The following is a 27,400-nucleotide window of genomic DNA, read 5'->3' on the forward strand; positions in this document are numbered from 1 at the left end:
GATAAGACTTGACAACAGGCATCGGTGCCTAGGTAGTAGGCACCATCCCTTTCCTCTCCTCTCCCCTCCCCTCCTTAGCCTCAGGCATATCAGGTTAACTCGTGGAAAGATTCCCGTCGTCTGTTGAGCCTCATCCTCGAGGAGTGAGGAACTCGACGAGCCCACACCAGACGAGAAGAGCTTTTTAATTCTGTCGAAAGCTCCCAACATCCTCAATTCTCAAGAGGCATCAACACGAGTCGTCTTCAAGGCATCAGCAGAAGTCAGCTCATTAGCTCAGAGACAGAAGAAGAAGAAGAAGAACACGACACGCAGGTTCGGGAATCAATGCGCATTAAAATTTACTTATTAGTTTTGAGTGCATAAGCCATTCTGTTTCGCCCCAATCTTTATGCTTGTCCATGTTGTAGGGAAGAGTTTCAAATTCTTGCTTGTTTTTGTATGATATTTATTGCTTTTCCTTTAGCTGAATCACTCGAGGACATTTTAGGCGTGTATATGCTTGCCATTTATCTGCTTTTCTCTATTATTTATTAGGTTTGATGAGACGTTGCCCTAAATAAAAGAATTTGTTCATTGATGGACGAGGAATCCTTACCTTACACATTTCAGGTTCTCTAACTGATGAAGGAGTGAAGTAGGTGTTCATACGAAAGGGGGAAAGCTTGTAGTTTCCTAACCATATAACTAAAGGAGGGATTAACGAATCTGTACCCTTTTTTTGCCCCCTCTCTTTCTTGTGTTGTGTGTCTGCTTGTTGGGGGTAGGGTGATATCTGTACTCTTCTCATTGTTTTCAAGCTTTCAGAAAGGTTACAAAACACACAGCAACTTTACCCATATAGTTATTTTCCTGTCAGTTTATATTGTGCCGTATTGGTACCATTATTTCTTCTCTCCTGAGCTCACTTATAAAGATCGGTGATTTCAGACAAAAGCTGTAGACTCTCTCTCTCTCTCTCTCTCATTATGTTTTTACAGCAAAGAGAATTAGTTCTTAACAAAATTTTTCCCTGGAGGACTATTAGACTATGAGTAATATTACTGCATGTATATTTGATCCACTTATCGAGGTGAATCACTCTAGTATGACCTCAAACTGAGCTGTTTGGAAGGCAAAGATACATGTAGCTGACTACTTTGAGGGGATGAAAAGGTGGGATGCCCCTGTGGTGTTGCATCATTGCTTTCCTTTGCTTTTTCCCCCTTTTCCTATATTGTTGCTTTTATTTTACTCGCTCAAGGATCCATGTAGCCAACCCCATTTAGTTGGACAAAGGCTGAGTTGTTGTTGTATCGAGGTGAATCACATTATGGTGGATAATATTGGCAGTTGTAAGTATCTTAGGCTACTATATTGAATATTGATAAAAGGAATATTATTGATTGGAGCTTGACAAAACCTGAGATTCTATGGAGATCATGAGAATGGAGTAGTGCAAAGCATGAGTAGAATTTATGAGAAGGTAAAGGAAATGATATTTGAAGCAGTATTTCAAAAAAGAGGGTTATAAGTTCAACATCCACAGTGCATCAATGTTTATAGGTTTGCATCCCCATCAAAGAAGAAGAAAAGGTTATCATTCATAATTCTATCTACATTGGTGGAGTTGGATAGGTATGACCTGCAATACTGTTCTTCACTTCTATGCGGTGCTAAGTCGTGTTGTTTTCTAGATGGCTGTAAACTAGATCCCTAAATTGCCATCATACCATGGACATGGCATAGTGGTCCAATTAGAATGATGAATTTTAGGTGTAATTTGTTCCCCCGGGGATATTGTTCACAAGGATTAGTTCCCCCAACAGCTTATCTGATGAGGGAATTCTCATACAATGATGTTGATACATATAGGGACATAGGTGGTTGGGGGGGGGGGGCTACCTGTGTGTTTTGAGTTCAAATTGTTCAGCCTATAGATATTTGATATATAGAAGGAGTTTCTCAATCGTTTTTATTCTGAGAGAAACATGCCAAACTTGGTGGAATTACTACAATATGGTGCACATTACTAACTGGAGGATCTCTGGTGGTATGGACCAGCCATGATATCCCTCCATGTGCTCAGAGGGGGTGGACTTTTTAATTCAGGGTGCTAGTGATCTTAAATTCTTTTATCCATGATCAGTTGTTAATATTATATATGTATATATAATTAATTATATATTTCATCATATGCCATAGGATTTTCTATTTGTCCTTGATGAATTTTTCTTTCTTTTGGTTGAATGCAGAATATTTATATTTCTGTTGCGTATGATTAGCATCTGGATTGTGGGAATAGCTGCTTGTCTTGTGTGTACTTTTGCTCATTACAGCCTCAGCTTATGCTTCCTGTTAGTTGTTATATGATGTGGTTTTAATCTGAATCATAGTTACATGGAAATTGTTTTGCCATGTTTAATGATTGTATGTCAGAGGTTCAGAATTATCCTAACTCATCACCGTGCGGATCTGGATTCTGTTATAGCTCTTGCATAATTTTTTTCTGGGATGATAATGAATGGATTTTTATTGGCTTTGTCTTTTTCCATGTAAAAACCATGGAAAAGGAAAAGTTTCAACTAACCTGGAAACAGACAGAGCCTTAAAAGCTAAAACCGGTACAAAAGAATAGGATCAGAATATATACACGCAATGCAATAGATGTAAGCACCAAAAAGGTTAAGACACATAAGCATAAGATCCTTATAAACACTGAAGTTAATTAACTAATCAGCTATGCAGTTTTTCTGATTGATATCCATCAGAATTAGGTGTTCAGACCTGATGCTGGATCACATGCTCCCTGATGAAGCTTATTGTTGCTTCTTTTAAAGTTCTCTGTATAAGATATTTCACTAGTAACCGTCAGTTTCTTGCAAGGTTAAAAATTTCAAATTTCAGTGGAAAGGTGAAGAAAGATTGAAATTTTGATGAAATGAGTCAAATTTTTTCTCTTTTTATATGGGTTCATGTCACTGAAATATTCGAAATTTCACTGAAATGACCGAGATTTCACCGAAATCTGGACTTCCTTGTGTTTTGCATAGGATTGCATTTCGACTCATGTTGAAACGAAGATACTTCTCCAAAATTTTGGCATTTTGGCCGAAATTCCCAACCACGGAGTCTTGGAAGGTGCCACCAATGGGGTAACTGGCTTTGTGACAGCTGAGATTAGGGCTCTTATATTGGTATTAAGCATTCATTTGCTTTGGAGTGCCCTTATGGTCTGACCAAGAAGTGTTAGCATTTTTCTATTTCTTACTTTTTAGATTTTTTTTCTAAGAATATATAATTTTATTTTAATACTGTCCAGAAAAGTTAGGTATCTGGCATTTCATGAATGAATTTGCTGATTTATATTTTTCCATCCTTGGTGAACTGCCCAGCTGATCCTATGTAAGATTTGTGACTATTGAGTATTGACCTACATAAGAAGTCAAAGATTCTGTTATTGCCATATAGTGGCTTTCCTCCTCTAATGGCCATCCCCGGGGACATTTTGTTTTCCTAGAGAAAGCTTTACTTTAGCCTCAACTGCTTAGGTGGAGGCCTTGATCTGGAGAGTTATAAGTGGACAAGCTAGCCAAGGAAGTTTGGATATGGGGTTTTATGTGTTTGATCCTTATCTCGTGGAAACTTGGTCTCTGTTAAATGTTCATATTACATTGTGTTATTTCGCTATTTATTTATGTATAGTTGATAAACCCCTTCATTGCAGAGAATCTCTTTCATGGCGATCATACCCTGCAGTAGTACATGGGTTGCGCAATGGGGAGTTCAACCAAAAACCATGTTATGGCCCTCTGTCATGAACAAGTTGACGATATCATCACAATATGGGTGAGCATTTCTATTTTCTGTATTACTATTTTTCTAGTAACAAATGGATGTGTTGATTCTAGACCAGTTTGGCTGCAGGGGCCTGGTATCCATGTTGAGGATAAGAGGCATACGCGCTTCCCGAAAGCTTAACACGTGAGACATTTAGGACTGTCAGTCCCAACAAAGAGATGCTTTGTACTACTGTCCTAAGATAGTAATGCCTCCAATCTTAGAATGTTTGTCAGTCTATGCACCCAAACTGTGCCCTTTCGGTCCACGGTTATGTCCTTGCAATTCTCCATGCACTGTAAATTATTGCTGGTGCGGTTGCAGCTTCACTCCTGTTTAACAATCCTTTAAACTTATGTGTATTCAAAAGAATTTTTGGATAATTATTTTTCCCTTCGAAGGGGAAATTTCTGAAAATTCATGTGTGGAAGAAAAATATGACTACAGCTAAAAGAAAATTTTAACCCTTACAGAAGCTTTTGGAAGCTCAAGTGGAGCCACACTACTCTCTTGAATATTTGTGAAAACAAACTTGGCTTGTGCAGAAAAGGAATAATTTAATGGTAATTACTGATCCTTCTAACGTGGAAATTTTTCCAATGAAAAAATAGCATGGCTTGGCTCTTTTCCCCCCCTTTTATCCAAGAAAAATGTTCCTTGTGTTCACTTCTACCTGTATTTTTACCTTGCTCACTGTCCAGTTCTTACTCATAGTTTTAGGTCATTTGATTGCTCAAGAACTTCCATGAGTGGTTGTCATTGGGCCAATTTTTAGTACCATGTCTGTCTAAGAGAATCAACAGTCGTTGCATGATCTTCTATAACTACTCTGCATGAATTTTCTTTGGGTGTTTGGATTGGTAAGAAATTATCTTGTAAAAAATATGACGAGTATTTACTATTTAGGCCACATGGACTTTTCTTTTCTTCTTCTTTTTTTTTGGGATTAGTTTATATTATAAAGGACCTATATGGGCCAGGGTATGGGTTTCTAATTTTGCTTAAGTTTTGGGTCATTAGCTGCTAAGGGAGTCAAAGTTGTTATGTCTAGATTTTAGGAAATCTCTAAATTCTAATCTTGCTTGAATAAGGGCCGGGCCGAAGTAGCTTGAGGAAACTTGAGTAAGGAATTTTAGTCTATATATACTAGTCTGTAATCAAACTTAAGAGTAATGGAATTTGGGTCTATGGTTATGGTTTTCGATTAGGTGTTTTCTTCCTTTTGATTGAGGGGCAACCAAATCTGTTCATGGTAAACATTTCCATGGCCGTCTTCTGTTTTCAGTTTTTCTTCCAATTTGTTTAATTTCTCCATATTGAGGCCAGTTGGTTTTTTAATGTTACTTAGAAATCTAATTTCGTCCTACTTTAAGTACTCTGTTTTAGTGATAGTTTATAGTTCCTGTCCTGAGAACTCTCAGAAACCTAGTTGAATCATAACGATTCAGCTTGGGAGTTTAGCCTGGTTAAGTCTATTGAGAGAACCAATTCAGATAGAGGATTTTTTTTTTTTTTTTGGGGGGGGGGTGTTGGGGTGTGTTATTGCATCTAACGAGAGATTAAAATCGAAGTTCAGATCTAATTTAGTTTTGCCAGTGATTATTGTTAATACCAAGGATGTCCTTTTGATCTACTACTGGTGTTTTAAGGCTTAAGGGCTAGGATCATTAATGTAGGGCTAGGTCAAAGATGACCTAACCTACAGTAGGATCGTAGGTACTAGCTAACAGTAGGTTAATATGAGACTCCAGGAACACAATTACATGAAAAATCAAAACAAAATAAAAGATAGAAGAAGATGGATAGATTCGGGTTGAGCCTCTCACTCTTCCTTGGGCCTCTCACCTCATTGCATCTCATAACCATTAATGGTTGCAAACTTAATCAAACTCAGACTTCTCAAACTCGACTTGGCTGCCATTCCTTTATGTACAAGTCCAATCAATTACATCCTAGGTTCTTCTAGAAATATCTCAAAACAAAAATCCCAATTAAAATAGAACTTCTATTCTTAATCTCAAATTAGGGACTAACTGATTAACTATTACATGAAAAATAGAAAATAGCTGAAATAGTAAACTTCTAAAACCCCATGCATGGCACCAACTGTCTGGACTCAATGTACTCCACGCAAGCTGTCATGGGCCCACCAAATTTGGGTAGATACCTCCTCTTTAGTCATTACTGCAATGAGGAAAGTAATCCTAAATTATCTCCTTAACTTCTGTCCTGAATTATCTCCTTCATGCGAGCTGGCTTGGGGTCTTCTAGAAGTCCACAATCGTAAGTAACCAACATCCAGAAAGATCTCCACACAGCTGCTGGACTTACACACAAGTCTGGTAATATCTTCCTTCAAACCAGTAACATGATGGCTAATAATTTCCATAAAACACAGCTGATGGATATCCACTAAATCTGGAAAATATTCTGGAAAGTATCTTCCTCCAATTAAGGCTGGTCGATGTGGGGATGAACCCGGACTGATTATTGTTGATCATTCTCTCAACCACTATTGATCTACATCAATCATAACCCTAAAGTAGTAAAATCTTGTCTAAATTGGATGCTTCTTGTGATTGTTAGGTTGAATTGAAGGAGGATTGGTTTTATGTGGCTTCAACTGTGATGATATTTAATGTTTGGTACAGCAGTAGTGTGTCTGTTGGGAAATCTGTAGACACTTATTTTTTAAAAGTAGTTTGTGGCCACTTATTTTCGTAATAGCGGATACAATGTTCTGTGAGATAGTTTCTGAGTTGCTATATTCTGTTAGTTAGTTACAGAAACTATGTTTTGCAATTTCTGCTTGGAAGGTGGATTAGTCAAGAAAATTATGGTTTTTTGAACCAAGCCTGCTCTATAAGTATTTACTGGATTAGGCATATCACATGGGATAGTCACTGCTTCATGCTAGAAACTATTAATGAATCTGTCAATTCAGTGACACTATTAGTTAATTCGCATTTTAAACATGCCACACCGAACAAAGTTTTTTTTTTTTTGCCGTCCCCTTTTTAACTAATGATGGTCCAGGTACACTTGATAGTTAGAAGATTGAGTCAGGGCAACTTGAATGTCCTTGAATCGTTGCTACATATGAAAATTCATTGGGGAGAGATTGATCACAATAGGTCTGCAGGTGATGGGCTAATCATCTTCAAGATTCTGCTTCAAGAGCTGATTTTTCCTAGATCTAGTAATCAGATCTTACACCCAAGACTGCTGAGATCTGGTCTAAGATCTAGTGGTCACTGGTCAGATTTAATGTGGAATAATAACAAGTTTTATTATCTGAAATTTCAGATTCAAATTAAGAAATAACTAACAAGAATTTGAGGGATCAAATGGGGTGGATTGAGAGAGAGAAAAAGGTGATTGATTGGTGTGGTGGAAGAGAGAAAGTAGGGAAGCCTAACTCCTAAAATTTAGGGTCTAAGGTAAACACACAATGGGAGGAAGGGGGAGAATATGTTGTGCTTGTCTGGAGGAAGAGAAGAAATAGGGGGAGAAAGAGGGAAGAAAATTGACAGCATTGAGAGGGAGAGAGAAGATAAAAAAGAGGAGAGAATATCCTCTCACCAAATCGAGAGGATAGAAATTTATTGTTAGGCTTGCATCCCACGACTAACAATAAAATATAATATTTTAAACTAGTAGTCGATAGCTAAACAAAACCCTATGATCTGCCTTAGAACTCCACTATAAATTGAAAAAAATTACATAATTGCCCCCAACTTTAAAGGACTCTCCTGCTCTGACATATAAGATCTGAACCCATTCTAATCAAAGTTAATCCCAGCCACGCGCATGATCTGGACCATGGATTGGTTCTTCATTAAAGACCTTCAACTACTTGATAACTGATAGAAATGGAGAACCAGAATGATTTACTAAGAGTTAATGCTGGATATTTTTAAAGGTGATATATTATGGACCTTCTTTGTATGGTGTTGCATGTGAGGTAGAGAAGAAACAATACACAAGTTAAATTAGGGTAGCTAGGTGAGGATGCTGGCATGGATGAGGTGTAAGACTAGAAATAATAAAATAAGGAATGAGCAGGAGTAGGTACGATACATGATAAGTTGAGAGAAAGTTGATTGAGGTGGCATGAACATGTGCAATAAAGATCTCTGAATGCACCAGTGAGGAGCTGTGATGTGATTGAGATTGGAGGAGCTGAAAGAGCTAAGGGCAGGCCAAAAATGACACTGCGAGAGATAGTGAGAAAACACATGCATACCTTAGGTTTGACAAGAAGTTTGGGTTTGAATAGAATTGGGCATCAGCTTTTAGGACTCCAGAAGCCAGCTTTTGGGCAGCAAAAAAGCGGATTCAATGGGGTGTGTCAGTTTGGAATTTTCCGCTGCGGTGCTAGAAGCCAAGAAATCTTGGGGGCAGGGAGGCGGTAAAGATTCCAAATTGAGGAATTAAACCCACCTTTTTGCTCATGAGAAGCCAACTTTTGGAAATCCAGAATGAAGCCCCATAAGCTTACCCAAACATGCACCTAGTTGGGTTCAAGGTTCAAGATTTCAATTTCAGCTGGGATTTAAATCCTGGTTGAGAACAAAATATACCACCGAAATGGCAAAGAAGGGCTGAAATGACATTGAAATATACCATCAAAATGGCACTGAAATATGGTCCATTTTGGTGAAAAAACGATACATTGAATACCCCCTCAATTTGCATGCCATTTTTTTGTGACAATATATTTCGTCAAAATTTCGGATTTTGACCGACATTTCAAACTAAGGTTGGGATAAGGCTTAGTTGAGTTGAGTTGAGCTGGGTATTGTTTAGATTTTCTTGGTCTTAGACAAGGTGGCATATTGTACTCTCTGTGTTTTTGTCTCTAATGCTTTATTTATGGTGGCATCTGCTCAAATTATAAACAAGAGTTATTGTTTTTTTACTTGGAGCAGTGACCTCTTCCAAAGGTTCCTAGGCCAAATTACTTCCCCCCTCCCCCCCACCCCGCACACCCCCCCCCAAAAAAAAAAAAAAAAAAAAAATCCAGAACTTTCTTTGGCTGAAATTTTCCTGGCTGTTATGATTTTGGCTCTTTGGTGGCCTTTAATCTCCTCTCTGAATCTGATCTCCCTTCTGTTTGAGGTTTCTCCACCAGAATTAATTTTTACTGGACTGGCTTTTCCAGCAGAACTAGTGGTAAGTGCTTTTACATATGAAGAGGTGGGTTCTTGGAAAATTTGAAAGAGATTCTGAGAATGAAGTATCATCTGGATATGCCCATCTACTCTGCTGTTTTACATCTTCAATTTTGATATGATCATTGATTTATCCTAATACAAGAAATAAAATTGTTGGTTATTTAATATTGGTTAATGGTTGGTTGAAGAATGATTTCCTTCTTCACATCTAAAATATAAAATGATTTCTGGTGATTATATTTATTTAATTTATTTTGTGATCATGGCTTTAGAAGGTGAAATTTGTTTCTGTTTCACTAGATTAATTTAACCTACATGTATTTATCTCGTGTGCAGAATTTCAAGCAAGATAAACTATTTGGTGTCAAAACATTCAAGCTTATTGTCACATGACTCCTTGCATGCATTGTTTAATACAAAGCCAACTCAAAATGTTCGTCATCACAAGGGGGCGAGGCTTGTTGTTAGAGCTGATAGTGTGAGTATCCTTTTCAACTCCACTTCCTAGTGACATTTTGTGGCTATATGAGGTACTGATTTGGTTTATTGTTTCCGTTACACAAATTTTTATTGCACTATTTCAATTTCCTGTATAGTGATTCAGCATCGAGTTACTCATTGCTCTTACATCTCATGGACACATGTATTAATGATGTACAGGATTATTATTCTGTCCTTGGGGTGTCAAGGAATGCGAGTAAATCTGAAATAAAAAGTGGTAAGTAGTACACATTCCAGATTCTTTCTATATGATACTGTTCTTTAAGTTTTCTGATGTAGCTTTCTTTTCTTGCTTCTGTATGATGTCTCATGTCTCTCACGTGGAGTCATTCCTTTATTAATTAGTTGTATACTAACCTCACTCTTTCCTTACTTCTGTATGATGTGTATGAGCGCATCACATGGAGTCAATTCCTTTTATAGTTTAGTCATATTGTTAACTCTGCTCTTTCTTTTGAGATTTAAATGATATAACATCAGGCTAATGGGTTCAGTAGGCTATAGTGACTTGGGGATCCTAAACACTGCTTTTTGTTTGAACTTATGACCTATTTTACAACTTACAGGGGCATGCCTGCTTACCCTGAAGCACCTGTGATGCAGATAAGTCACTTAATGGGCTTCTTTTATTGCAAATAAGCCTTGGGTTGGGTTATGTATGTGTTGGACTTTTGATCCCCTGGGTTTTCTTTGTAATGGACCACTTTACTAGGCGTAAAATATTGTTAGAAAGTAGGAAAACGGGATTTAATTCATTAGTTTAGTTAGAGTCCTGTTTTAAGTCTATTTCCTTTGTTATTTCAGTTTTTTAGTCAGTTTGGGTTTCCTAATTAGTTATGGATTGGGTTAGGCATTTTTTTCTTTAGCTTTTGATTCAGTTTTGAGTCTTCTATATAAGTTTGTGAGGGGTTACAACATTGAACACAAATTTATCAATGAAAAAAAAAAAAGATGGCTTATGCTGCTGTGTTGTGGGACGCAGTTGGGTGAGATGCCCATTCACTAGTTCTTCCCCTCTTCTCAACCCTCCGTCGAATTCTCTTTCTTTTCTTATTTTCCTTTTATTTGTTTGTTGTGAGACTGTTCGAGAGCTAAAACCAAGACTATTGGAGGAAATCTTCTCTATACAGCCCGAATTTCAGATCCTGCCTGGGATTATGATCACTTTTGATTCTAGTTCTACATTAACCTGTGTTAACACAAGAAGACATGGGCAGATATGGAGTCCATGTTGGGTCCCTCCCTTAACATTTGGTTATGGTGCATCACCTTGTAGTTTGTTCCCAAACTAGGGGGAGAGATGGGAGGACAGGTTTCAATTTTTTTCCAAAATAAAAGAAGGGGGAGGAGGAGGAGGAGGAGGAGGAGAAGGAGGAGGGGCTGTAGTTATGTGGTTCATCTCATTGTTCTCTTTGGAGTGAACCTCTAACCTTAGAAGAAAGGAGGAGGTTCCCCATTGGCTTCCACTCTCTATGAATTTGAAGCCTTGCTCCACATCAAGGTGGTTGGCCAAAACCAAAACCTAGTCGAAACCTGGGATTTTTTTGGGCCAAAATTGGAACCTAGGTTTTGAGGTTCAGAAAATGGTTTTTTGACCCCTTTTTTGTGTTGACTATTTTTACCATTTTACACCTTGGAGTGTAAGTTTGGCCCTGACGGCTCGAACTTGTCCTGAGCCCGTATAGGGCTTGGGCTAAGATTTCTGACTCTGAGGGCGGGTTAGGGTTGAAAATTCAACCAACCCTAACCCTAAGTTAGGGTTTAGGGTTGGGCCTCCCGGCTCAACATGGCCTTGATTTTATATAATATAATCTAGGGCTATCATCCTATCCATTTATTTAGAATAATGAAATTTGGGTCATTGATTCTTATGGTCAGGTGTCCTAGACATCTATTATTGTGTTGCACTTCATAATTTTGATTTATTGGTGCTTATTTTTTTTTAATGCATAGGACACAAATGGAAAAAACATGGTCAATCAGGGTTAGCATGACCCTGGCAAAAATTAGGGCCAATTAGGGCCAACCTAGCCCAATCAGTGTCAATTAAGATTGAGTTGGGTTGGCATGAGCCTGACAGGGTTAGGTTGGGCCTGGGCTGAGTTTTGGGAACTAGGGTTGGGTTTTTAGAAACCTGGCCTTGTTTCACTCCTATTTACACCTATTCAATGAATTAGTTTCACAGAAAAACCACCCAAAATTGTACTAGTCGTTTGGACCCAAGTTTTCTAATGTATGCTGAATGCTGCTGTACCCTAACCCTATTATAAACACTGACTACATATAATTTAGCTATTGGAAATGTAAATAAGCAATTAAAACAATCAAAACATACATTAGGTAGGGAAATACAAGTATACAACACTAACCACTCAATACATGGAGTTTGTTGGCGGGTCTAATCCATGAGCTGCGTACCATCGTGCATGTTGTTGATGCTTCTCCGAATGTAGCACATATGTATCCCATTACATACTTTTGTGCTTAGTTGTTTTGATAGTCTATGATAGCCCAGTTATAATCCACATCATCAACATACCGGAGGTATCCTAACCTTCAAGCTCCAATCACGCAAGTCCAATCTGTAGAAGGGTTGAATGAGTAGAAGAATGCAACAAGATGGGTAGAAATCAAGTGATTTGGTGTCAAAAGACTTGAAACTTGCGAAATATGAACTCAGTCGAAACCTACCGAAATATGACAGGTTTTGATCAAAACCTGTGATTTATATTGACCGATTCGACCATGTTTTGGTCGAAACTGGTCGAAACTTGGACCAAACCAGTTTCGACCTCTGGCTTTGTCTCAGATTATGTCGAAAAATTGTTTCAGTTGAAACTTAAAACTTGCTCCAAATAGCTTAAAACTTGCTCCAAATAGCTTAAAACTTGCTCCAAATAGCCCACCTATAATGAGAAATGATTTGCACTTATTTGTTAAAATATGGACATATACTTATCACACCAAAAAATATAAGGATATTGTGAATTGTCTTCCCATAAATTATACCAGAAGCATCCACAAGTTTTATTTATAGTTATTATTATTTTTGGACGTTGTCAGGTTCAGGTTGATGTGATTTGACATGACATTTGAGATAAAGGTCAAATGGACCTTTTAAGAAATTATTTATTTGCTAGAAATTTCGTTTTTTCAAATGCCTTGTTGGGAATATTGTTAGCACACATGAGATTATATATAGATCAAGTAATAAATAGGTACAGCTGGTTCTCTTATATGCTATAGATGAGATTCAGCAAATGATTTTGAAATGATGTGTATCTTGAGGACCTACTGATCAACAATTTGGACATTCTTAAACTTCTTCTAACATAGCCTTCGGAATTTCCATTTTAAAAACTTTCTTGATAAGACCTGGAGGGAAAAGATAACTAAGATTTATGAGGAAACATTCCATGTTGGAAGATTTTTCCAGAACTAGATCATTATGGAGACATCTTGAATTTGGGATCCAGTATTGGATCGAAGATTCCATCTATCTCGAGCTAATCCTGAGTTGAATTTGCCAATCCCAACTGATCCTGGCTGATTTTGGGCATAAATGAGGTCAGCAGACAGTCATCTGGTCTTTTGGGGGATCATAATCTTATTTATGGAATGGCTTCATGAATTCCAATAAGGATTGTGGCTGATATGCTCGATCCAATCCTGACACTTGAAACCATGTCTGGTGAAGCTGTAGTTCTAATGAATTCAATCCAAAACCATAGTACCATAGTAGAGTTCAGAATCCTACCCACTAGCAGAATTGCAGGAACTCAAACCAGCAGTGTAGAGGTCTTTATATCTTCCAATCTAGGGCTCAAATCAGACAAAACTATCACCAATATAGGTCTTTAATACTCCAAACCCCAAAAGTTTGGCTCCAATTCAATGGTTTATATGAGGATATGAGTAGTGAATCCAAATTTGTAACTAGTTACAGAAATAGAAACAAAGCTGTAACTTAGCAATCTCACATCAGAGCCACACCACAGTAGGGTTGATTCATCCACATGAGGTCAAACATAGTAGATGATAATCAAGTTAATCCAATGGGCACAAACTACAGTTCAGCAACTCAACAGAAATAGCAACTAGACATCAGTTACTACCCATACATTCCTATCTGCAGAACAGATTAAGTTCATTTAAGGTCGAAGGCACAACTTGAATAACACTTAATAACTTCAGAAAATCTAAGCAATCAAAAGGCTAGATGTAGAGATATCAGTACCTTAATGTTGCAGTCCAATAATGGCAGGAAACAGAAACCGTAGGTATGTATGTTGTCAACAGAATCTTCACATGCAGTAGAAACAAGTAGATCAACAAAATACCCAGCAGCCTTTGAATAGTATTAAGTCAAAAGGAACAACTACTCTACTTGGATGCGCAGGATTTGGTTTGAAAGGATTGAACAAACCAAAAGATGAGAGGATATGTCAAGAACTTCTCACTCGAGCATTGCTAGCTTCTCACCAGCCAGCGCTAGTCTCTCACTAGGAGTTTTCTACATCTTACAGAAGTTCTTGCTTTACACGAGAGAAACAGCATAATAGCCAGAGGGTATTTTTTTTTAAATATTTTTTAATTTTTAATTTTTTAATCAAAATCGTTGGGGGCGGTATGACCCCTTATCTTTTATTATTAATTCTTACTTCACAGAAAACAGCGAAAATAGAAACCTCCTATACGTGGAATGGAGGAATCCTTGCAGCTTAGGATTCTTTAGAAAAAAAAACCTCTCCAAATTAGAAACTAACATTCTAGAACTTAGGGCCCGTTTGATAACTTTTCTTCCATTTGTATGTCAAGAAACGGCAGAAACATAAATTTTTGTTTATGAGAACAAAAATAGTTTTTTTGGTGTTTGATAAAGCTATTTCTAAAAACGTTTCCTCCCCCTGATCACAAAAATGTCGAAAGAATACAGTAGATTGGAGATGCTTGAAGTAGGGCTTGCAAGAACTCGAGGAGCAGTAAGAGAAGCTGATCGGACCTGGAAGATTCAACTCGAGCTGCAATCATTGGCGCCGATTCAAATTTTCTCTTGGACAAAACCCCTTTTTTGTCGTTCGCGTCTTTACTATTTAGCTTCAGAGCTCTTAAAGGTACTCCAATGGCAATATCGCAGGCTTCCGTTTTGAATCCCATCTCGTCGCCTAACAAGCACAAGAAGAAGGATAAGAAGGAGAATCCTAATCTAAATCTTAACCAATCTCATGCAGAATCAGATGCTGGACAGAGCCAACAAGAGGCACCACCATTGCCTTCTCAATCTCCTTGTTCTTCGTCGTCAAAGCGCAGAAAATGTCCAGGAATTCGAGTTATCGGGGGCCGAATCTACGATTCCGAGAATGGAAAGAGTTGTCATTAGGTAAATTAGACTAAGACATGAAACCTGAATTAGGGAATTGGGTTTCCTTCGTTTTTGTTAAATTTTGAATGAACCCGTAGCAGTGCTGGCAAAAAACCATGGGTTTTTCGTCGGCTTGTAAGAATCTGAAGAATGGCAAGCTTTGCACCATTAAGTTTTGCCACAAGTGTCTCCTGAACAGGTAATTTCTTAGAAAGAAAACAATTGGGGGTTTTCGAAATATTTTTCTTTATATTTACTGGTTAGTTTCGATCTTCAAAGTTGCAAAGCCATGGAGCCGTTTGAGGTTGAGAAGAGAGGTGTGAGTTCACCCAAAATCCCTTCCTTCACTTGTTTTTGGAAATGGCGAAACAAGTCATACTTGTTTCACCATGTCCGCTTCTAGGAACAGAAATCACCATAAATTTGATTTCTATTTATGAAAACAGGAGAAACGGAACGAGTTTGTCAAATGCTTTTTGTTCCGTTTATGTCGTTTATTGACACAGAAACAGCAGAAACGCGTTATCAAACGGGCCCTTAGTAATTAAGAAACTAACTACTTAATCCCATATAGGACTTAAATCCCTAATATTTGGGCTTATAGAATTGGCTATTACAATAGTGAACCCAAAAAATATAAAGCCCATGGCCCATATAACCCATTGGGCACTCAAATTAAGTCTTACTTAAACCACAGTCGAATCATAGATTCAGTTGGACCCAAAAAAACAAAACCAAACCCAAATCAATAGGCGCAACATCTCTTCTTACTGGAATTCTGCATCAAGTTTTGGGAATAAACAGGGTAAGCAAGCATAGTCATCAGACCTTTTGGGGATCAATATCTTATATTCTTATTTATTGATGGGGCTCTGTGCAAGGTTCAGGAAGCCAGTTATGACCAAGGTTGAAAGCGAAATATTTCATGAAACAACCGAATTTCGCTTGAGACTCGGAAAATTTTGGTGGGTTTTGTTTGACCATATTGTGGTCAAATGGGAAAATTTTGGCACGAAACTTCACGGAGATCCTAATTATGCATCCCTAAACACAATGGAACATTAGATTGTTAAAAAAAAACACTCAAAATTTTTATTTTTTGTTTCTTACCCTAAATTGGGAGTGTATGGCATACCTTAGCTGTATATTTCTCAAATATAGCTTATGCCACTCATAATTATGCACTATAACATAAAAAAATGAGCAAAAGTAACTAAAATATGCAATTACAATTTACAAACGGAGAAAAATCATTTGATATTATTAAATGTCAAAATGTTAGCACATACAACTACAAGTACACCATACACACACAAGTGTGCACGTGTTGCAACTGTAATTCCATAAGTGAACAATCAACTACGTCAAAATTAAAACTGAAAATACATTACAAAGCCCTTCTTCCTATTCTATGTCAATACCTCGTCATAGTTGGAAAACTAGGTTTTGACTCAGGCGTGTGAGACGAGTCGAGTAAAAAAGGAAAAAAAGAAACCTGGTTAGGAGTCTTGAAGACTTGTTCGGTTCGAGAAATGACTAGACTAGGTCCAAGTCAGTATGAGTTTCTTAGACTCTATTTTTTCCCAAGTCATGTGAAACTCACTGCGTCAATTTTTTTTTTTTGGGCACTATACCATTCATAAACCATAATTTTAATGTAGAAGTAGATTACAAAGTAACTACCCCCAATGTATTACAGCCCCAAATCCCATATCAGCTTACACTCTTTAATTAGCTTGACAAATCACTAACTAGCCCAGATAGTAATCAGAAATATAACCAGGGAAACAAGGTAACTAGAACTAGAAATAAACCCCCCCAAGGACTGAAGAACAAAACCAGCAGCAACCCAATCAAAAGACTCAACTGATAGGAGAGAGAAAAAGACCTGCACTAGGGATTTGATGGGTTATCTGCAGTTGCAAGAAGGCTTCTCTGATTAGACCCAAACTGTGGTCGAGTGTGGGCCCTGGTATGGGTAAGAAAACCTCCAAAGATGGACTGATTCTGCCAGCTGACTAGAAAGTTTTGAAACTTCTTGATTTTCAGACCTAGGAGAGAGAATTAGAGAAATTCTTCAAGAACCACTGTTGGACTGATGGACTGCCCTTCAGATAAGGATCGATTGATCCTTAGACAGCCTAGGATGCACCCTCAAAAGGCCTGGTTGAACAGGTCACGGAATAGGGGGGTAAGGGAGATCAATTGATCTTCAAAACTTGATCTTCACTGCTGGTCGGTTATGGTTCTGCATGCTCTTACAGATCTGAAAACTCTTGAGTTGATGTTCAAAGCAGATAAGGAATAATAACAGTAAATAAAAGTAGAAAAAGAGAAAGGTAACCAAGAGAATTGTGGGTGGGGTGGCTATCTCAGCCTGGGCACCTCATCCACAGCTATCTCGGCTGTTTATAAGCAATTGACTGCAATTTTTTTTATTCAAATCTGAAAAATCTGAGTACAAGAGCTCCTCTATAAATAGAGGGCAGAAACTAGCTAATAACAGTCACATTAGAACTAGGAGTGGTACTCCTACTAGGACTAGACATAGAAACCTAGTTGAATTGGGAAACTAATTAGTCACTTAACTAATAGCCACTAATGGGCTTTATTACAAGCAAATCGATCGGTCCATGAGCCTTTATTAATAACTAGTAATTTAATCACTTAAGTGACTAAATCGATGGACCCAATGGGCCTTTATTATTAGTTAATAAATTAGCCACTTAATGTAGGACTAGATTTGTTAAATCAAACTAGACCCAAACTCCAGGATTTTCTAAACCAAAGAACAACCACATAACCTCCACAATGATCCACAGAAGATTAATATACCAACAATAATCAGACGAACAGAAAAGGAAGAAAACAGTAGCTATCGATCACAGTATTCAATTGGGCCTTAGACCAGATATCAGTAGGTCAAATAGACTAAACCAGCAGCAATAATAAGGAGCAACAGTTCCCAAAATAATGGCAGAAACTAATCAGAACAGAATAAGACAGATCAGGCTATCGATTCTGGTTGTATTCTGGCAGAATCACTACAGGACAATATTCTAGAGATTTTGAATCTCTTTAATGGCAGCACAGAATCAGGCCTACTTTGGGTTGATCTCTAATGGAGTACAGGGGAACAATCAACCAAAAGCTTGGAGCAAACCGACCACTGGAACTGGTTCTTCCAGAGGGGGCCAAGTGCTCTGTTTTTTCAGAAAATCTGGGCAGAATCAGAAATAACATACCTGATTTGTGGCAGTGTTAAAGCCTTGAGAATAAAGAAAACTTGAAGAGATTAGTAGAGCCTGAAGAAGACCTCCTGGACTTCACGCCACAAAGGAGTCACTTGGATCACACACCAAGCCCAGCCACTTTGATCAAACACAAAGTATTCAGCAGAGACATTGCAACAGCAGTAGTTTTTAATCATCCAAAATCGTGGGCAGCACTAGCAGCCCAACTTTATTTATAATGATGGGGTGAAGGATTACAAAATAAAAACTCAAAGCTTCTAAAAATTGACTGACTAAACTACTGACATATAGTTACAAAAACTGGAAATTGTAATCTAATGAAATTAGAAACTAACTCAAAACAGGAATTAGAAACTAACTCAAAACAGGAATTAGAAACTAACAATGACTGAGATTAGAAACTAATTTAGGACTTGAAAATAGAAACTAAATCATGATTAATTAAGTAACATCAGTAGCCCAACCGTGGGCTATCTTGGACCAGATCTGGTCGACCCAGTCAGCCACTTGGGTCGACCTTCTTGTTCCTCCCGGTGTAGACATTCGGTACTGCATCACTACTTAAGTGGACTCAAGTGGGAGCCGATAGCCCTCTTAGGGCTGGACTCTCCTCCTGCGGCAGCCCATGATGGATGTGGATCTACATCACATGATGGCTTCTGTAATCTACGTCACAGAAGTAGATTACAAAGTAACTACCCCCAGTGTATTACAGCCCCAAACCCCATATAAGATAAGACTCTTTACTTAGCTTGACAAATCACTAACTAGCCCAGATAATAATCAGAAATATAACCAGGTAAACAAGGTAACTAGAACTAGAAATAAACTCCCAAGGACTCGAGAACAAAACCAGCAGCAACCCAATGAAAAGACTCATCCGATAGGAGAGAGAAAAAGACCTGCACTAGGGATTTGATAGGCTACCTGCGGTTGCAAGAAGGCTGCTCAGATTGGACCCAAACTGAGGTCGAGTGTAGGCCCTGGTATGGGTAAGAAAACCCCAAAGATGGACTGAATCTGCCAGCCGACCAGAAAGTTAACTTCTTGATTTTCAGACCTAGGAGAGAGAATTAGAGAAACTCTTCAAGAACCACTGTTGGACTGATGGACTGCCCTTCAGATAAGGATCAATTGATCCTTAGACAGCCTAGGATGCACCCTCAAAAGGCCTGGTTGAACAGCTCACAGAATAGGGAGGTAAGGGAGATTGATTGATCTTTAATAACAGTAAATAAAAGTGGGAAAAGAGAAAGGTAACCAAGAGAATTGTGGGTGGGGTGGCTATCTCAGCCTGGGCATCTCACCCACAGCTATCTCGGCTGTTTAGAAGCAATTGACTGCAATTTACTTTATTCAAATCTGAGAAATCTGAGTACAAGAGCTCCTCTATAAATAGAGGGCATAAACTAACTAATAGCAGTCGCATTAGAACTAGGAGTGGTACTCCTACTAGGACTACACTTAGATACCTAGTTGAATTAGGAAACTAATTAGTCACTTAACTAATAGCCACTAATGGGCTTTATTGCAAGAAAATCGATGGGCCTAATCACTTAAATGACTAAATCGATGGGCCCAATGGGCCTTTATTATTAATTAATAAATTAGTCACTTAAGTGGACTTAAGTGGGAGCTGATAGCCCTCTTTGGCCTGGCCCACCTTGGGCTGGACTCTCCTCCTGCGGCAGCCCATGATGGATGTGGATGTACATCAAATTTTGGCCTACAACTAAACAAAACCCTAGAAGTTTTGTCGTTGTTCAATATTAGCCCCTTCTTTTTCTTCTCATTGTGAAGCAACCATAGCTTCAGTCTCTCCTTAGTCCTCACTCAGAGAAGGAAAAAAATAACTGGCCCAACTCACGAGGTTTTGAAAAGGGCGAGTGGAGTTAAAAAACCTAGTTTTCCAACTATGTACCACAGAGTTTTGGGTGGGCTTGAAAGATGAGGAAGAATGCCACCGCCAACGAAACCATTCTTCCGAACCTTATCACAAAAGATGGTTATGGCATGTATGAAGAAACGCTCAAAGTCCATTATAGCAGCTTGATATGTCTCATCATCAACATACTTTAGGTACCCCAACCTCGGATATAGATCACAAGGGTATAAAGAAACTTAGAAGCAGGGGGTTGGAGTTGGATTCGCAGGTCTTGGTCAAAATATGTCGAAACAATGACCCATTCTAGTTTTGGTCGAAACATTGCACGCAGTTTTGTTTCGACCGAGGTTGAAATTGAAATATCTCATGAGATTTCGGTCGAAAAACCATGGCTCTATGGATCCCAAGATGTGTTGTGATTGATAAGTTCGGTCCGATCCTGATACTTGAAATCATGACCTGATTAAGTTGTAGGGAATCCAAACTATGTGATGAGTAATCCTTTCTTTACCTGAACTGGTTCAAGTATTGCTTTTTGTTTGTGACTTTTTATTTTCTCATGCTTTAGCTATGAAAGTTAAGGATAATGATTAATGCTTCCATAAGTTTCTATTAAATAATTTTATCATCCGTAATTTACTAACAACTTTCTTTCTCTCTATTTAGCTTATCGGAAACTTGCGAGGAATTATCATCCTGATGTTAACAAGTATGTCCTCTCTTCCTTCCCCCTGCCTTGGATTTTTGTATTATATGGTTGTGCTATGGGTAAGGTTGCTTGGTGCAACAATAAAGTTGCTCCATTGCAACCTAGTGGTCATGGGTTCGAGTTAGGAAACAGCCTCTCCGCAGAGTGAGTGGGGGTAAGGCTGCATACATTATGACCTTCCCCAGACCCTGCAGTGGTAGGAGCCTCGTACACTGCTTATATCCTTTTTTATGATTGTGCTATAGTTGCTTGCTTTGTCCGAGTGTCCTGACTATAAAAACTGGTGATCTCTGTTGGACGGTGAATCTTGGTGTTGCATTTGGTTCTCTTTATTTGCAATCTGGAAGATCACTTCAGCAGTATTAAGATGTTACTTTAAATAAAACGAACTAGTATCCTATTGATTCCATTTAGGAGTTACCTCTGCTGAATGTTAGATGTTAAAGTATAACGATTTATGCATCCATTTTTATTGGGATGTCTCCAAAAGGAAAATTTAAATGCCTATACTATTTACTTATTTATCTTAGAAAGTAAGTTATCTATCTTGCAAATCTTAGTGGTAAGATCAATATTCTGGAGTGTATAATGCTTACTTTTGGCCTTATTACTGAACAGATTTCCCATGCTTAGTCATATAACAACCTTGTTTGAATTTTATTGCTAACCCCCATAAGGGACAAAAATAACTTGGCAGATGTTGGATATATGCATCCATCAAACCCAATTCAAAGTGTTTAAATGGTTTTATTTTGCATTGATTACTTTGGGAGATTGTTTGTCCTAAAGGTTAGACCTTACATTGTTTGCAACTAGGGGAAAAGTTGGGTACTCTGTTTGTATGGTTGTCGTCTGTGTTCATGAGAGTGGTGATTCCAAAATGCAAATGTGAGTATTTATATTTTTGTGTGTAACAGTGTCAAGTACTAACAACCAGCAATTGCAAGAGGAAGATAAAGCAGAATGAGAGAAGAAGAAGAAGAATCAAGACTGCTGGAGCACACAGAATTGTGCCTAGCAGTATCCTCCTTTCCTTTATTTATATCTCTGCCACTTACAAGAGAATATGAAACAAAGTCCATCGTAACCTGTCCTAACTAGGAAATTGAATAATATCCCAACTAGGAAAAAAATAAAGTTGATATGGAAACTCCATCGTATGGACTTGTGAGTGACATAATAGCCAAGCCATCAAGATACCCATGTACCCTTTTACCCCCACGGTGGTCCATATCACTTAACAATCCCCCTCAAGCTGGAGCAGACAGATCAACCATGCCCAGCTTGGAACATCCTTTCTTGAAAGCAGAACCAAACAAGGGTTTGGTAAAAATATCACCAAGTTGGTCAGCGGAAGCAACAAAAGGAATGGCAATAACTTTATTCATAATAGCATCTCGAACGAAATGACAAGTCACTTCAATGTGCTTGGTCCTCTCATGAAATATAGGATTTCTTGCAGTGTAGTTGATTATCACAAAACATCTTCATGGGTTGAGTGATTGGAAATTCCAATTCATAAAGTAATGACTTTAACCACATCAACTCGGCTGTAGTATGCGCCAAGCGCCATGACTCGATACTCTGACCTTGCAATTATAGTTTGTTTCTTGCTCTGCCAAGTGACAAGATTACCACCCATGAATGAACAATATCTTGTGGTTGATCTTCTATCACCATCAACATCTGCCTAGCTAGCATCAGAGAAGCTTACTATATCAACACTTTTATGTGGATGATAGATGATCCTCTTCCCTAGAGTCCAATTCAAATACTTTAAAATACGACAGGCTGCCTCCCCGATGAACTTTCTTCGGGGAATGCATGTACACTCTAATGGGGACGATAGATGAGCCCCTTCCATGGAGCCCTTTTTAAATACATCAAAATACGACATGCTACCTCCCAATGAACCTTCTTAGTAGATTGTATGTATCGACTAACAACACCAACAACAAATGATATGTCCGGTCTAGTAATAGTGAGGTAGATAAGTTTTTCCACTAATCTCCTATATTGGTGCTTGTCTTCAAAGTCTTCACTATTAGTATCAAACTTTTGATGTGGATCCATAGGAATATCAACAGGCTTTGAGGCCAACCAACAACCTTGCCTCAGATGAAAGATCAAGTACATATTTCCTTTGAGGCAAGCTAATCTCTTTCTCACTCCAAAGAACTTCAATGCCAAGAAAATACTAGAGAGAGCACAAGTCTTTCGTCTGAAAGTGTCGATGAAGGTATGATTTCACTTTAGTAATACCAGAGGCATCATTGCCAGATATAATGGTATCATCCACATAAACAACAAGAATAACAATCTTAAACTTCTGGCACTGAACAAACACAAAGCTAATCTGAGTAGCATTGTGAAAAACCACAATGAATAACAATAGAGCTAAACTTGTCGAACCATGCACGTGTTGATTGCTTCAACCCATAGATGGCCTTGTGAAGTTTGCAAAGTCTACTTGAATTCTCTCCCTGAGCAACATACCTTAGAGGTTGCTCCATATAAACCTCTTCTTTAAGATCACCATAGAGAAATTATTTTTGATATCCATTTGGTGAAGAGGCCAGTCGAGATTGACAGCCAAGGTGATGAGAACATGAACAATATTCAACTGGGCTACTGGAGAGAAGGTTTCAAAGTACTCCACACCAAAAATATATCCTATGGGCACCAACAGTGCCGTAAGGCGCTCAAGAGAACCATCAAGATTATATTTAATAATATATACCCATCAACAATGCACAAGATCCTTACCATGAGGTAAATCCACAATAGTCCATGTCTGTCGAGATAACAACACATCCATTTCCATAGCCACTTTCCACCCATGATGAAATAAGGCCTCATAATGGGTTTTGGGAACAGAGTTTTTTTTTTTAGGTCTTTGAGGTACCAATACTTGATACCTGGTTCCCAAGGTACAATGTAAGATTTTGACCATTGAAGCAGCTAAGGGCATTGGTTGGGAACAGAGTTAGTAGACAAAGAAAAGTAGAATTACGAAGAGGAGATGGAAGATGAGAAATTGACACAACATTCAATAGATAACTAATCATGGATTTCTAAGTACAAGAGGGTGGACCTTTTTGAAGGGAAATTGATAAGTCAGAAAAATCGCAATAGTGGAAGATGGTGACACGATCGTCTTACACCACTAATATACCTATAGTGGAGGAGCAACAATCGGTAGGGGAGAAGCATCATCAATAGAGATAGAAATTGGAAGAGGTGATTCAGGAGTAGGAGTTGCGCGAAAGGTTAGTGGGGAAGCAAGAGAAGAATAATAAGCAATACTTTCAAATTTCAAGAAAGTGACATTAGTTGTGGCAAATTGTCGATGAGAAACTGGGTCATAGCACCCCCTTCTGAGTTATAGAATAACCAAGAAAAATACATTTAATAGCTCAATGAGACAATTTATTAATGTGAAGTGTTAAAATGTGAACAAAACAAATGCAACAAAAAACACAAGGCGGAAGACTAAACAAAGAATTATTTGGATATAAATAGAAAAGGAAGTATGATTATCTAAAATAGACAAGGCATTCGGTTAATGAGATAACATGTAGTAAGAACAACATCACACCAAAATTCTTTGGGCACATGCATATGAATCATAATAGACTAGGCAATTTCCAACTAATGTCTATTCTTCCTTTTAGCTATCCCATTTTTTTAAGGAGTATATGAGCAACTGGTTTGATGAATCATCCCATTAGCCAAACAAAACTCAGAGATTTCTCATTGAGTATATTCAAGAGCATTGACAGACCGAAAACTTTTAATAGAAGCATCTAACTAATTTTTTTGACACAAATAGAAATTGTGACCGATCCTCTAGCAAATAGATGCAAGTCAAGCAAAAATGATCATCAACAAAACTGAAAATAGGAAAATCCTAATCTATTACTGACACAACAGAGACCCCAAATATGAAAATGAACTAAAAAATAAAAAATAAGAGATCAACTGCGAGACACACTACGAGCAGGGAATTCCTGAGCTCACATGCTTCACACTCAATATGAGAAAGGGAGCGACAAATTGGAACCCTTAACTGAAGCTTGGATAAAGAGGGATATCCAAGATGGAATGCCAATGAAGAGGAGATACACTAGTAGTTGTACTAGCAACAGTAGATGGACCTGTGCCATCCAAATAACATAAGCCAGACCTTTCAAGCCCTCCACCAATCGTATGTCTGGGGTCTTGAAAAACATAATAAGGGAAATGTAATAGAACAATGAAGAGATCTAGTAAGTTAACTAGCAAAGAGAAGGCTTAAGATAATTTGGGAACATAAAGTACTGGAGGCAGATTCATAGATGAGATGGGAGAGACCACACCAAGGTTCTAAAACTTGGGAATGGTAACGGGATCGGTCAAGGCTGATACCTTTCCAGAACAGCCTGGATCGGACTGTATCAGACAGATCTACCCCTGTTTTAAAAAAAAAAATCAGTTTTTATTACGATTTTACCCTTGAACCATACATGAGAAGTGGGATCGGAAAGGTCAGGATCAGGGGTCGGTCAAGGCCGCTGCCGTGCCAATCCTGCTGGTGCTAGCTGTTGCATTCCGTTTTTTAGAACCGTGGGCCACATTATGACCTGTCACTTTGGTAGAAGAACCATTAGCAAGAATAACAGGAAAAAAAATCATTACTTTTGGAAATGAAGGAAAACAAGTTTTGACTTACCAGTCATAGGGCACGAAGCACCGGAGTCAATAATCCAAGAAGGAGATGAAGCATAGGTAAGAAAGGCAGAGTTACCTGTGTGGACTAAAGATGACCGGGTCCACTTTTGAATCAGGTTCACTTGGGGTTCTTCCCTCCCTCCCCTCCCCCAAAAAGAAAAAATCTCCCTTCGCTTGGCATCTGGGTTAGTGTTTGTGTGCAAAATGTACACGAAACATTCATGTGGCATAATGTTCTGTGTTTGCTTCTGCGTCCATCTTTGATCTTACAGTCACTCATAGGCAGTAATTTTTGCTCTATTACAGAGAATCTGGAGCAGAGAAGAAATTTAAGGAGATAAGTAATGCCTATGAGGTAAGGGGCCAATACTATTATAATTTTTCTTCATAAATGACACCTATGGACTTGAGTTATTTGCTTACAAACCAGATAACATTTTCTGCAGGTCCTGTCGGATGATGAGAAACGGTCCTTATATGATAAGTATGGGGAGGCTGGGCTTAAAGGTGCTGGTATGGGCATGGGGGTAAGTTCCCTTTTACCTTTTCTTTTCTGGGTGGGGGAGCAGGGAAGGAGGATTGCTGATTAAAATTTCGTAATGTACTATTTTTGTTTTTCCATGCAAGTAACATGTACCTTCTCATACAGGATTTCAGCAGCCCATTTGATCTGTTTGAGTCATTGTTTGAAGGCATGGGTGGCATGGGCAGTATGGGTGGCATGGGTATGGGAGGCAGAGGTTCCAGACGTAGGCCAGTGGATGGCGATGACCAGATTTACAATCTAGTCTTGAATTTTAAGGAAGCAGTTTTTGGGGTGGAAAAAGAGATTGAGATAACCCGGCTTGAGACCTGTAGCAACTGCAATGGCTCAGGAGCGAAACCAGGGACGAAGCCAACAAAATGTAGCACATGTGGTGGGCAGGGTCAAGTTGTTTCATCGGCAAGGACACCACTGGGGGTTTTCCAGCAAGTAATGACCTGCAATACATGTGGGGGGACTGGGGAGATGTCTACCGCTTGCAACACATGTGGGGGAGATGGGCGAGTCAGGAGGACAAAACGGATCAGTCTGAAAGTCCCTCCTGGTGTGGACTTAGGTAGCCGGTTGAGGGTTCGATCGGAAGGTGATGCTGGAAGGAGAGGTGGAGCACCTGGAGACCTTTTCGTTGTTATTGAAGTTCTCCCAGACCCTGTACTCAAACGTGATGATACCAACATTCTCTACACCTGCAAGGTGTCATACGTTGATGCCATATTAGGGACTACAATCAAGGTTCCAACAGTAGATGGCATGGTTGATTTGAAGATTCCTTCTGGTACCCAGCCAGGTACGACCCTGGTGATGGCAAAGAAAGGTGTGCCACTACTCAATAAAAGTAACATGAGGGGTGATCAGTTGGTTCGTGTGCAAGTTGAGATCCCAAAAAGGTTGAGCAGTGAAGAAAGGAAACTCATGGAAGAGCTTGCCGGCCTCAACAAAGCCAAGACTGCAAACAGTAGAAGATAGTTGTCATCACCCCTGTTTATTCATCTCACACTTGCCCTCACCAATCCATAAATATTTTTTGTTCTCAAAGATGAGTTCCAATTGGCAATTTATGTATTTGCAAAGGGGAAATTCGATCCTGGGATCTTTGAATTGGGTTGGAAGAGGAGCAGTGTTGAGTGTAGTAATAGGTATTGTTTTGTTTTTGGTTTAAGTTTTGAAATATAGATTGATAGGCCATGAGGAAAGAATATTTTTTTTTTGGGGGTGGGGGGGTGGTGGGGGAAGGGTTCTGCTTATTCTCTCTCTGTTTTGTTTATCAATTCCATTCACCTAATAATTTAATAGTCTGAAAAGCATATGAAACCTGAAACTCCATGTTTATCCATCAAATTCAAATGTATAATCTATCCATTTGTCAAGCTCTTTGCATTTGTACTTAAAATGAGATTTTTGAGCAGTTTGATGATCATATATGATAAAAAAAAAAAAAA

At 38.6% G+C, this 27,400-nt stretch overlaps 1 protein-coding gene across 3 annotated transcripts; it reads left to right on the plus strand.

Annotated features, from left to right (window-relative positions):
• The first annotated feature begins 30 nt into the window (after positions 1-30).
• LOC122073984 (chaperone protein dnaJ A7A, chloroplastic-like) lies at positions 31-27,328 on the plus strand. 3 transcript variants are annotated; one of them, XM_042638739.1, is made up of 9 exons: positions 31-315; positions 3,707-3,828; positions 3,907-3,963; positions 9,333-9,474; positions 9,657-9,714; positions 20,665-20,707; positions 25,724-25,772; positions 25,864-25,944; positions 26,067-27,328. In XM_042638739.1, exons 2-9 carry the CDS (start codon positions 3,719-3,721, stop codon positions 26,925-26,927), a joined length of 1,401 nt encoding a protein of 466 aa, XP_042494673.1. In that variant the 5' UTR covers positions 31-315; positions 3,707-3,718; the 3' UTR covers positions 26,928-27,328. The 3 variants fall into 3 exon arrangements, with proteins under 3 accessions (XP_042494673.1, XP_042494675.1, XP_042494674.1); XM_042638741.1 differs by lacking the exon at positions 3,907-3,963 and having other exon boundaries at positions 34-315; XM_042638740.1 differs by lacking the exon at positions 31-315 and having other exon boundaries at positions 3,896-3,963.
• Positions 27,329-27,400: the final 72 nt, after the last annotated feature.

This window comes from Macadamia integrifolia, chromosome 3 (assembly GCF_013358625.1).
Source record: "Macadamia integrifolia cultivar HAES 741 chromosome 3, SCU_Mint_v3, whole genome shotgun sequence".
In the NCBI taxonomy this organism is placed as follows: Eukaryota; Viridiplantae; Streptophyta; class Magnoliopsida; order Proteales; family Proteaceae; genus Macadamia; species Macadamia integrifolia.

Excerpts from the sequence above, each read along its gene's own strand:
- LOC122073984 (XM_042638739.1), top strand. The coding sequence starts at position 3,719 with ATGGCGATCATACCCTGCAGTAGTACATGGGTTGCGCAATGGGGAGTT. Across the intron at positions 9,715-20,664 it reads TAAATCTGAAATAAAAAGTG|CTTATCGGAAACTTGCGAGG; the intron begins GTAAGTAGTACA and ends CTCTCTATTTAG. Across the intron at positions 20,708-25,723 it reads TATCATCCTGATGTTAACAA|AGAATCTGGAGCAGAGAAGA; the intron begins GTATGTCCTCTC and ends GCTCTATTACAG.